General features: G+C 40.4%; 1 protein-coding gene across 1 annotated transcript in view; it reads left to right on the top strand.

Annotated features, from left to right (window-relative positions):
* ift74 (intraflagellar transport 74) overlaps positions 1–12,690 on the top strand; it is a 147,881-nt gene that overhangs the window by 862 nt on the left and 134,329 nt on the right. The window contains exons 3-8 of the mRNA XM_064977239.1: positions 6,815–6,950; positions 11,868–11,916; positions 11,991–12,089; positions 12,257–12,317; positions 12,421–12,480; positions 12,578–12,639. Of these exons, the coding sequence (XP_064833311.1) occupies positions 6,815–6,950; positions 11,868–11,916; positions 11,991–12,089; positions 12,257–12,317; positions 12,421–12,480; positions 12,578–12,639 (467 nt within the window). The remainder of the gene's footprint in view (positions 1–6,814; positions 6,951–11,867; positions 11,917–11,990; positions 12,090–12,256; positions 12,318–12,420; positions 12,481–12,577; positions 12,640–12,690) is intronic.

Below are 12,690 nucleotides of genomic sequence, written 5' to 3'. Positions count from 1 at the left end.
AAGCACTTTGAATACAATCCTATCAACTCTGGACAACATATCCATTGTTGTTGTCAAATTTTCTCAAACTTATTGGGTTTAGTTGAGAATCATTGATGGTCAGCAATATTCAAAAATTGTTTCTGATTTTCAAACAGATTTACCCTGCACTCAGGGCCCCAGAGTGGTGCAGTGGTCTAAGACACTGCATCTCAGTACACGAGGCGTCATTGCAGTACCTGGTTCGAATCCAGGCTGCATCACATCCGTGATTGGGTGTCCCATAGGTGCAGCGCACAATTGGCCCAGGGTCATCTGAGTTTAGCCGGGGTAGGCCGTCATTGTAAATAAGAATTTGTTCTTAGCTGACTTGCCTAGTTAAATATAAAAAATAAGTAAAGTATTCAGACCCCTTGACTTTCCCACATTTTGTTACATTACAGCCTTATTCTAAAAGGGATGAAATAAAACATGTTCCTCATCCAACGACACACAATACCCCATATTGACAAAGAGAAAACAGGTTCTTCAAAATGTACATAAGTATTCAGACCCATTGCTATGACACTTGAAATTAAGCTCAGGTGCATCCTGTTTCCATTGATCATCCTTGGGTTGTTTTTACAACTTGATTGGAGTCCACCTGTGGTAAGTTCAATAGATTTGACATAATTTGGAAAGGCACACACCTGTCTATATAAGGTTCCACAGCTGACATTGCATGTCAGAGCAAAAACCAAGCCATCAGGTCAAAGGCAGGATTGTGTCGAGGCATGATCAGGAGAAGGGTACCAAAAATAATTCTGTTGCATTTGAAGGTCCCCAAGAACACGGTGGCCTCCATCATTCTTAAATGGTAGAAGTTTGGAACCACCAAGACTCTTCCTAGAGCTGGCCGTCCGACCAAACTGAACAATCAGGGGAGAAGGGCCTTGGTCAGGGAGTGGCCAAGAACCCGATGGTCTCTCTGACAGTGCTCCATAGTTCCTCTGTGAAGATGGGAGAGTCTTCCAGAAGGACAACCATGTCTGCAGCACTCCACCAAGCAAGCCTTTATGGTAGAGTGGCCAGACGGAAGCCACTCCTCAGTAAAAGGCAAATGACAGCACGCTTGGAGTTTGCCAAAAGGCACCTAAAGGACTCTCAGACAATGAGAAACAAGATTCTCTGGTCTGATGAAACCAATATTGAACTCTTTGGCCTGAATCAAATCAAATTTATTTATATAGCTCTTCATACCAGCTGATATCTCAAAGTGCTGTACAGAAACCCAGCCTAAAACCCCAAACAGCAAGCAATGCAGGTGTAGAAGCACGGTGGCTAGGAAAAACTCCCTAGAAAGGCCAAAACCTAGGAAGAAACCTAGAGAGGAACCAGGCTATGTGGGGTGGCCAGTCCTCTTCTGGCTGTGCCGGGTGGAGATTATAACAGAACATGGCCAAGATGTTCAAATGTTCATAAATGACCAGCATGGTCCAATAATAATAAGGCAGAACAGTTGAAACTATAGCAGCAGCACTGGACTGGGGACAGCAAGGAGTCATCATGTCAGGTAGTCCTGAGGCATGGTCCTAGGGCTCAGGTCCTCCGAGAGAGAGAAAGAAAGACAGAGAGAGAGAATTAGAGAGAGCACACTTAAATTCACACAGGACACCGAATAGGACAGGAGAAGTACTCCAGATATAACAAACTGACCCTAGCCTCCCGACACAAACTACTGCAGCATAAATACTGGAGGCTGAGACAGGAAGAGTCAGGAGTCACTGTGGCCCCATCCGAGGACACCCCCGGACAGTGCCAAACAGGAAGGATATAACCCCACCCACTTTGCCAAAGCACAGCCCCCACACCACTAGAGGGATATCTTCAACCACCAACTTACCATCCTGAGGCAAGGCCGAGTACAGCCCACAAAGATCTCCGCCACGGCACAACCCAAGGGGGGGGGGGGTTGCAACCCAGACAGGAAGATTACATCAGTGACTCAACCCACTCAGGTGACGCACCCCTCCCAGGGATGGTATGAAAGCGCCCCAGTAAGCCAGTGACTCAGCCCCTGTAATAGGGTTAGAGGCCGAGAATCCCAGTGGAAAGAGGGGAACCTGCCAGGCAGAGACTGCAAGGGCGGTTCGTTGCTCCAGAGCCTTTCCGTTCACCTTCCCACTCCTGGGCCAGACTACACTCAATCATATGAACCACTGAAGAGATGAGTCTTCAGTAAAGACTTAAAGGTTGAGACCGAGTTTGCATTTCTTACATGGGTAGGCAGACCGTTCCATAAAAATTGAGCTCTATAGGAGAAAGCCCTGCCTCCAGCTGTTTGCTTAGAAATTCTAGGGACAATTAGGAGTGCCAAGCATCATGTCTGGAGGAAACCTAGCACCATCTCTACGGTGAAGCATGGTGGAGGCAGTACCATGCTGTGGGGATGTTTTTCAGCGGCAGGGACTGGGTGACTCGTCAGGATCGAGGGGAAGATGAATGGAGCAAAGTACAGAGAGGTCCTTGATGAAAAACCTGCCCCAGAGCACTCAGGACCTCAGACTGGGGCGACCCTAAGCACACAGCCAAGAAAACGCAGGAGTGACTTTGGGACAAGTCTCTGAATGTCCTTGAGTGGCCCAGCCGGAGCCCGGACTTGAACCCGATTGAACATCTCTGGGGAGACCTTAAAATATCTATGTAGCAATGCTCCTTATCCAACCTGACATAGCTTGAGAGAATCTACAGAGAAGAATGGGAGAAATTCCCCAAATACAGGTATGCCAAGCTTGTAGCGTCATACCCAAGAAGACTCAAAGCTGTAATCGCTGCCAAAGGTGCTTCAACAAAGTACTAAGTAAAGGGTCTGAATAGTTTAAATTTAGTTTACAGCAGTAATTGCTGCTGAAGGTGCTTCCACCAACTATTGACTCGTTTGAAAACATACAGTGGCTTGCGAAAGTATTCACCCCCTTTGGTATTTTTCCTATTTTGTTGCCTTACAACCTGGAATTAAAATAGATTTTTTTGGGGGGGGTTGTCTCATTTGATTTACTCAACATACCTACCACTTTGAAGATGCAAAATATTTTTTTATCATGAAACAAACAAGAAATAAGATGAAAAAACGGAAAACTTGAGCTTGCATAACTATTCACCCCCCCCCCAAAGTCAATATGTTGTAGAGCCACCTTTTGCAGCAATTACAGCTGCAAGTCTCTTGGAGTATGACTCTATAAGCTTGGCACATCTAGCCACTGGGATTTTCTTCCCATTCCTCAAGGCAAAACTGCTCGAGCTCCTTCAAGTTGGATGGGTTCCACTGGTGTACAGCAATCTTTAAGTCATGCCACAGATTCACAATTGGATTGAGGTCTGGACTTTGACGAGGCCATGCCAAGACATTTAAATATTTCCCCTTAAACCAGTGTTGCTTTAGCAGTATGCTTAGGTTCATTGTCCTGCTGGAAGCTGAACCTCTGCCCCAGTCTCAAATCTCTGGAAGGCTGAAACCGCTTTCCCTCAAGCATTTCCCTGTATTTAGCGTTTCACAGTCCCTGCTGATGAAAAACATCCCCATTGCATGATGCTGCCACCACCATGCTTCACCGTGGGGATGGTAATCTCTCTGGGTGATGAGAGGTGTTGGGTTTGTGCCAGACATAGCGGTTTCCTTGATGACCAAAAAGCTACATTTGAGTCTCATCTGACAAGAGTACCTTCTTTCATATGTTTGGGGAGTCTCCCACATGCCTTTTGGTGACACCAAATGTGTTTGCTTATTTTTTTTTTTTAAGCAATGTTTTTTTCTGGCCACTCTTCCGTAAAGCACAACTCTGTGGAGTGTACGGCTTAAAGTGATCCTATGGACAGATACTCCAATCACCGCTGTGGAGCTTTGCAGCTACTTCAGGGTTATCTTTGGTCTCTTTGTTGCCTCTCTGATTAATGCCCTCCTTGCCTGGTCTGTGAGTTTTGGTGGGCGGCCCTCTCTCTCGACAGGTTTGTTGTGGTGCCATATTCTTTCCATTTTTGAATAATGTATTTAATGGAGCTCCGTGGGATGTTCAAAGTTTCTGATATTTTTCTATAACCCAAAACTGATCTATACTTCTCCACAACTTGGTTCCTGACCTGTTTGGAGGGCTCCTTGGTCTTCACAGTGCCCCTTGCTTGGTGGTGCTCCTTGGTCTTCACAGTGCTCCTTGCTTGGTGGTGCTCCTTGGTCTTCACAGTGCTCCTTGCTTGGTGGTGCTCCTTGCTTAGTGGTGGTGCCCCTTGCTTAGTGGTGCCCCTTGCTTAGTGGTGCTCCTTGCTTAGTGGTGTTGCCCCTTGCTTAGTGGTGTTGCTCCTTGCTTGGTGGTGCTCCTTGCTTAGTGGTGTTGCCCCTTGCTTAGTGGTGTTGCCCCTTGCTTAGTGGTGTTGCCCCTTGCTTGGTGGTGCTCCTTGCTTAGTGGTGTTGCCCCTTGCTTAGTGGTGTTGCCCCTTGCTTGGTGGTGCTCCTTGCTTAGTGGTGTTGCCCCTTGCTTGGTGGTGCTCCTTGCTTAGTGGTGTAGCAGACTCTGGGGCCTTTCAGAACAGATATGTATGTATGTATGTATGTATGTATGTATGTATGTATGTATGTATGTATGTATGTGTTGCCCTTGCTTAGTGGTGCTCCTTGCTTAGTGGTGTTGTATGTATGTATGTAGTGGTGTTGCCCCTTGCTTAGTGGTGCTCCTTGCTTATGGTGTTGCCCCTTGCTTATGTGTATGTGTTGCCCTTGCTTATGTGTTGCCCCTTATGTTGTATGGTGCTGTTGGTCTTCATGGTGCAGCTTGTATGTATGGTGTTGCTCCTTGCTTAGTGGTGTTGCCCCTTGCTATGGTGTTGCCCCTATGTATTAGTATGTATGTATGTATGTATGTATGTATGTATGTGTTGCCCCTATGCTGTATGTGTATGTGTATGTATGTATGTATGTATGTATGTATGTATGTATGTATGCTGTATGTATGCTGTATGTATGTATGTATGTGTATGTATGTATGTATGTATGTGGTGCTGTATGTATTGTATGTATGTATGTGTATGTATGTTGCTTAGTGGTATGTTGTATGTATGTATGTTATGTGGTGTATGTATGTATGTATGTATGTATGTATGTATGTTGCCCTATGTATGTATGTATGTATGTATGTATGTATGTATGTATGTATGTATGTATGTATGTGTATGCCCCTGTATGTATGGTGTGTATGTATTATGTATGTATGTATGCCCCTGTATGTATGTATGTATGTATGTATGTATGTATGTATGTGGTATGTATGTATGTATGTATGTATGTATGTATGTATGTGGTATGCTGTATGTATGGTATTGCCCCTATGTATGTATGTATGTTGCCCCTATGTAGTGGTGTATGTATGTATGTATGTATGTATGCCCCTGTATGTATGTGTATGTATGTATGTATGTGCCCCTTGTATGTATGTTGCTGTATGTATGTATGTATGTATGTATGTATGGTGTATGCTCCTTGTATTATGTGGTGTATGCTGTATGTATTATGTATGTATGTATGTATGTATGCTGTATGTATGTATGTATGCCCCTGTATAGTGGTGTATGTATGTATGTGGTATGTATGTATGTATGTATGTATGTATGTATGTATGTATGTATGTATGTATGTATGTTGCCCCTATGTATGTATGTGGTATGCTATGTATGTATGTATGCCCCTTGCTTGTGGTGCATGCATGCATGCATGGTGCATGCATGCATGCATGCATGCATGCATGCATGCATGGTGCATGCATGCATTAGTGGTGTTGCATGCATGCTTATGTGGTGCATGCATGCATGGTGTTGCCCCTGTATGTATGTGGTGTATGTATGCATGTATGTATGTATGTATACTGAAATCATGTGATAGATCATGTGACGCGTAGGATTTACACAGGTGGACTTTATTATGTGACTTCTGAAGGTAATTGGTTGCACCAGATCTTATTTAGGGGCTTCATATCAAAGGGGGTGAATACATTATGCACGCACCATCTTCACTTAAAAAATTAAATAATTTGAAACAAGTAAAAATGTTTAATTTCACTTCACCAATTTGGACTACTTTGTGCGTGTCTGTTATATTAAATCCAAATAAATAAAAATCCATTTAAATTACAGGTTGTAATACAACAAAATAGGAAAAACGCCAAGGTGGATGAATAATTTTGCAAGGCACTGTACACATTCAAGACATCTTCATTTAAAAAAAATATATATTTTATTAATTTTGAAAATGTTTTATACTTTTTCTTTCACTTTGAAAATGTGGAGCAGGTTGTGAAGATCAGAAGAAGAAAAAATCCTTTTTAGATTTCAATTTAATAAGGCAGGAAAATGTGACAATTGCAAGGGGTGTGTAGACTTTCACATGGCACTGTAGCAGGATTCTCCCCAAAGATTGTAAGAGGTGGGCTGCGCCACCTTGTGGACTGGCTGCGTGCGCCATTATTTAAACTTCATCCGTTATCATTTAAGGCCATTTGTTGCTCCAGATTGCAGGAAATGGCAGTTACAGGTTACAGTTACAGTTACAAATCTCTGAGTCCAAGAGGGGTCATGGCCCACCTTCAGGCCTCCCCCTCTCCCCGCTGTACTTAACAGTACCACCTGGTTAAAAAAATCCTGGGAGAACCCTGTGTGCTTAGAGATTATTTCCTGTAGATAGGTAGTGCTTACCAAGAGATGATGTATTCTAGCTATTTAAAATCCCTTATAAATTGTAGCTCCTTTCTAGTTAATTTAAAGTGGAATCTAAGCAACATTTCTAGTTGAATAATGTCTTGTGTGTAATGTGTAGATTGTTCCGGGTACTGGGCGTCCTGGAACCAGAGGAGGAGCCCTAGGGACCCCTGGTGTTCTCTCTGCTCAAATTAAAGTGGCCGACCGGCCAGTCACCCAGCAGGGCCTGAGCGGCATGAAGACTGGCATGAAGGGTACAGTATTATTATTTCCCTATATTATAAACCTGTAGTCTGGGGGCGGCAGGGTAGCCTAGTGGTTAGAGCGTTGGACTAGTAACCGGAAGGTTGCAAGTTCAAATCCCCGAGCTGACAGGCAGTTACCCCACTGTTCCTAGGCCGTTATTGAAAATAAGAATTTGTTGTTAACTGACTTGCCTGGTTAAAAAAGGTAAATTATTGACCTGTATTATACACCCATATTATACACCCATATTATACACCTGTATTATTCACCCATATTATGAAACTGTATTATACACCCATATTATACACCTGTATTATACACCCATATTATACACCCATATTATACACCTGTATTATACACCTGTATTATACACCCATATTATACACCTGTATTATTCACCCATATTATACACCTGTATTATACACCTGTATTATTCACCCATATTATACACCCATATTATACACCTGTATTATACACCCATATTATACACCTGTATTATTCACCCATATTATACACCTTATTATACACCTGTATTATTCACCTGTATTATTCACTTGTATTATTCACCCATATTATACACCTGTATTATTCACCCGTATTATACACCTGTATTATTCACCCATATTATACACCTGTATTATTCACCCGTATTATACACCCATATTATACACCCATATTATACACCTGTATTATTCACCCATATTATACACCTGTATTATTCACCCATATTATACACCTGTATTATTCACCTGTATTATTCACCCATATTATACACCTGTATTATACACCCATATTATACACCTGATCTTATTTACCTTCATATTATACACCTACATTATTCACCCATATTATACACCTGTAAAATTACCTAATTTGAAATAAGTAAAAACCTGTATTATACACCTTTGGATTATACACCTTGTTATACACCTGTATTATTCACCCAAATATAAAAATCCATTTACCCATTTTATACACCAAAATGTAAAATACACCTGTATTATACACCTTATTATACACCTGTATTATTCAAGACATCTTCATATTATAAACCTGTATTATTAATTTTATAACCTGTTTTATACACCTTTTTTCACTTTGATAAATGTATAGCAGGTGTATTATACACCCATATTATACACCTGTATTATTCACCCATTTATACACCTTATTATAAACCTGTATTATTCACCTGTATTATTCACTTGTATTATTCACCCATATTATACACCTGTATTATTCACCATTATTATACACCTGTCATTATTCACCCATATTATAGGCCTGTATTGTTGCTCCAGATTGCATACACCCATATTATACACCTGTATTATTACAAATCTCTGTATTATTCACCCATATTATACACCCATATTATACACCCATATTATACACCTGTATTATTCACCCATAGATACACCTGTATTATTCAGAGATTATACACCTGTATTATACACCTGTATTATTCACCCAGATATTATACACCCATATTAAAACCTTATTATAACCCATATTATACACCTGTAGTTAATTTACCCATAATCTATACAACTTATTATACACCTGAATTATTCACCTGTATTATTCATTGTATTATTCACCCATATTATAACCTGATTATTCACCCGTAGGGACACCTGTATTATTCTGCCCAAATTATACACCTGTATTATTCACCCGTATTATACACCCATATTATACACCCATATTATACACCTGTATTATTCACCCATATTATACACCTGTATTATTCACCCATATTATACACCTGTATTATTCACCTGTATTATTCACCCATATTATACACCTGTATTATACACCCATATTATACACCTGTATTATTCACCCATATTATACACCTGTATTATTCACCCATATTATACACCTGTATTATTCACCTGTATTATTCACCCATATTATACACCTGTATTATACACCTGTATTATACACCTGTATTATACACCTGTATTATTCACCCATATTATACACCTGTATTATTCACCCATTTTATACACCTGTATTATACACCTGTATTATACACCTGTATTATACACCTGTATTATTCACCCATATTATACACCTGTATTATTCACCCATATTATACACCTGTATTATACACCTGTATTATTCACCCATATTATACACCCATATTATACACCCATATTATACACCCATATTATACACCTGTATTATTCACCCATATTATACACCTGTATTATTCACCCATATTATACACCTGTATTATTCACCCATATTATACACCTGTATTATTCACCTGTATTATTCACCCATATTATACACCTGTATTATACACCTGTATTATACACCTGTATTATACACCTGTATTATTCACCCATATTATACACCTGTATTATTCACCCATATTATACACCTGTATTATTCACCCATATTATACACCTGTATTATACACCTGTATTATACACCTGTATTATACACCTGTATTATTCACCCATATTATACACCTGTATTATTCACCCATATTATACACCTGTATTATTCACCCATATTATACACCTGTATTATTCACCCATATTATACACCCGTATTATACACCTGTATTATTCACCTGTATTATACACCTGTATTATACACCCGTATTATACACCTGTATTATACACCTGTATTATTCACCCGTATTATACACCTGTATTATTCACCTGTATTATACACCTGTATTATACACCCGTATTATACACCTGTATTATACACCTGTATTATTCACCCGTATTATACACCTGTATTATTCACCCATATTATACACCTGTATTATTCACCCATATTATACACCTGTATTATTCACCCATATTATACACCTGTATTATTCACCCATATTATACACCTGTATTATTCACCCATATTATACACCTGTATTATTCACCCATATTATACACCTGTATTATTCACCTGTATTATTCACCCATATTATACACCTGTATTATTCACCCATATTATACACCTGTATTATTCACCCATATTATACACCTGTATTATTCACCCATATTATACACCTGTATTATTCACCCATATTATACACCTGTATTATTCACCCATATTATTCACCCGTATTATTCACCCATATTATTCACCCGTATTATACACCTGTATTATTCACCCATATTATTCACCCATATTATTCACCTGTATTATTCACCTGTATTATACACCTATATTATACACCTGTATTATTCACCCGTATTATACACCTGTATTATTCACCCGTATTATTCACCTGTATTAATCACCATGGGATTATATGCCCTGTAGAGATTCACCACCAGGGTTATACACCTGTATTATTCATATATGGGATCTTTATACCCTGTATTATTCACACCGTATTATTCACCCGTATTATTCACCCATATTTTAATGCCCTCATTATAGGACACCTGTATTATTCACCCATATTATATAAGTGCCATGTATTTTAATGCCCCATAGAGTATACACCTGGGTTATTATTCACCCTATTATAACCTGCCATTATTCTTTAATGCCACCTCAGAGATTCAGGACATATTATACACCTGTATTATTCACCCATATTATACACCTGGGATTATACACCTGTATTATACACCAGTATTATTCACCCCTTATTCTACCTGATTATACACTCGTGCCATAATTTTTTATCTGTTATTATAGTCAGGTAAGGGTTGACTGAGAACATATTCTCATTTGCAGCAACGACCTGGGGAATAGTTACAGGAGATCAGGACACCAGGGTTTAATGCCCTCAGAGGAGGGGGAGGACAGCCAGGGTAAACCCCTATTATTAGTTGACTGCCATGGGTTTGAGGGCCAGATTGGGAATTTAGCCAGGACACCGGGGTTAACACCACTACTCTTACGATAAGTGCCATGGGATCTTTAATGCCCTCAGAGATTCAGGACACCAGGGTTAACACCACTACTCTTACGATAAGTGCCATGGGATCTTTAATGCCCTCAGAGAGTCAGGACACCAGGGTTAACACCCCTACTCTTACGATAAGTGCCATGGGATCTTTAATGACCACAGAGAGTCAGGACACCAGGGTTAACATCTCTACTCTTACGATAAGTGCCATGGGATCTTTAATGACCACAGAGAGTCAGGACACCCGTTTAACGTCCCATCCGAAAGACGGAATTATAAACCCGAATTATAAACCTGTGTTATTCACCCGTATTATAGACCTGGTATATACGCTGAGTGTACGAAACATTATATTGTGCTGCACCTCCGTTTGCCCTCAGAACAGCCTCAATTCCACAGGGATACTGGCCCATGTTGACTAAAAGATGTTCCCACAGTTGTGTCAAGTTGTCCTTTGGGTGGTGGACCGTTCTTGATACACACCGGAAACCCAGCAACGTTGCAGTTCTTGACACACACAAACCGGTGTCCCAGGCACCTACTACCATACCCTTTCAAAGACACTTAAATATATTTTGTCTTGCCCGTTCATCCTCTGAATAGCACACATACACAATCCATGTCTCAAGGCTTTAAAACCCTTCTTTAACCCCGTCTCCTCCCCTTCATCCAGACTGATTGAAGTGGATTTAACAAGTGACTTCAATTGGGGTTGATATCCTTCACCTGGATTCACCTGAACAGTCTGTATGTCATGGGAAAGAGCAGGTGTTCTTAATGTTTTGTACCGTCATTGTATTCACCAGCCATATCTTTCCATGGACATCAGTCCACGTCAATGTGTGGCACAGTCCCCAAAATATGTCCTTCGCTCCCTCTCTGGTAAAATATAAACATACAACAGTTTAGGACCTCCATATAAAAACATGACCTTAATGTGATGATTTTGGTATCGAAGTCTTGTCTCACACACAAATTATTTTCTTATCTGTCTGTCATGACATGAGATCTCTCCTCTCTCTCCCTCGCTCTTATTTTCCAGGACCTCAGAGGCAGATTCTGGATAAATCCTACTACCTTGGCCTTCTCAGGTAAGCCTGAATAGAACAACCGCGTGTTGTATACTGTATCGTCATGTGCCGTGCTCTTCTATGTGTCTCAACAGGAGTAAGATCAACGAACTGACAACGGAGACCAGCAAACTGCAGAAGGAGATTGACACCTTCAATCAGGAGAACTCTGTTTACCTCTCCTATGAGAAAAGGTAAAATAATCAGATAGGCCTATTTGTGCATCGTGTATTTCCTAAGGGTTGTTTTGTATCGACAACTCAGAGACACCCCTTTTCGTTGTTGTTTAATCCTCAATTGGTTCTCATGTTATCATCATCCACGGTTTATATGGATGGTCCTGTTGTTTTACCCCCTGCAGAGCAGAAGGACTTGCTGGTGAACTGAAAGATCTACAGGGACAACTGGCAGATTACAACATGGTATAGGGGGACACACGGTTCTATTTGATGACGACGATATGATGTTATTCTTTTAGGATGTACTAAACACTGCTGTTACCCCTTTGTTTGTTTTGAATTTCAGCTCGTTGACAAGTTGAACACCAACACTGAGATGGAGGAAGTGATAAATGACTTCAATATGGTGACTACATCTGATCATTTTAGCAAATTATCTCTGAGACTGAATACGTTTAGTTTCAGTCCTAACCCTGACTGTTTGCATACTGTGTTTTGTGTAGTTGAAAGCACAGAACGACCGAGAGGCTCAAAGTATGGATGTCATATTCACAGAAAGACGAGAGTAAGTCCTCAAACATTTATTTAATGTGACAAAACCTTAGACGACCTACAC

The sequence above is a fragment of the Oncorhynchus masou genome, chromosome 11, assembly GCF_036934945.1.
Source record: "Oncorhynchus masou masou isolate Uvic2021 chromosome 11, UVic_Omas_1.1, whole genome shotgun sequence".
Taxonomy (NCBI): domain Eukaryota; kingdom Metazoa; phylum Chordata; class Actinopteri; order Salmoniformes; family Salmonidae; genus Oncorhynchus; species Oncorhynchus masou.
The sequence above is the reverse complement of the archived record's forward strand: the minus strand, read 5'-3'. Positions and strand labels throughout refer to the sequence as shown.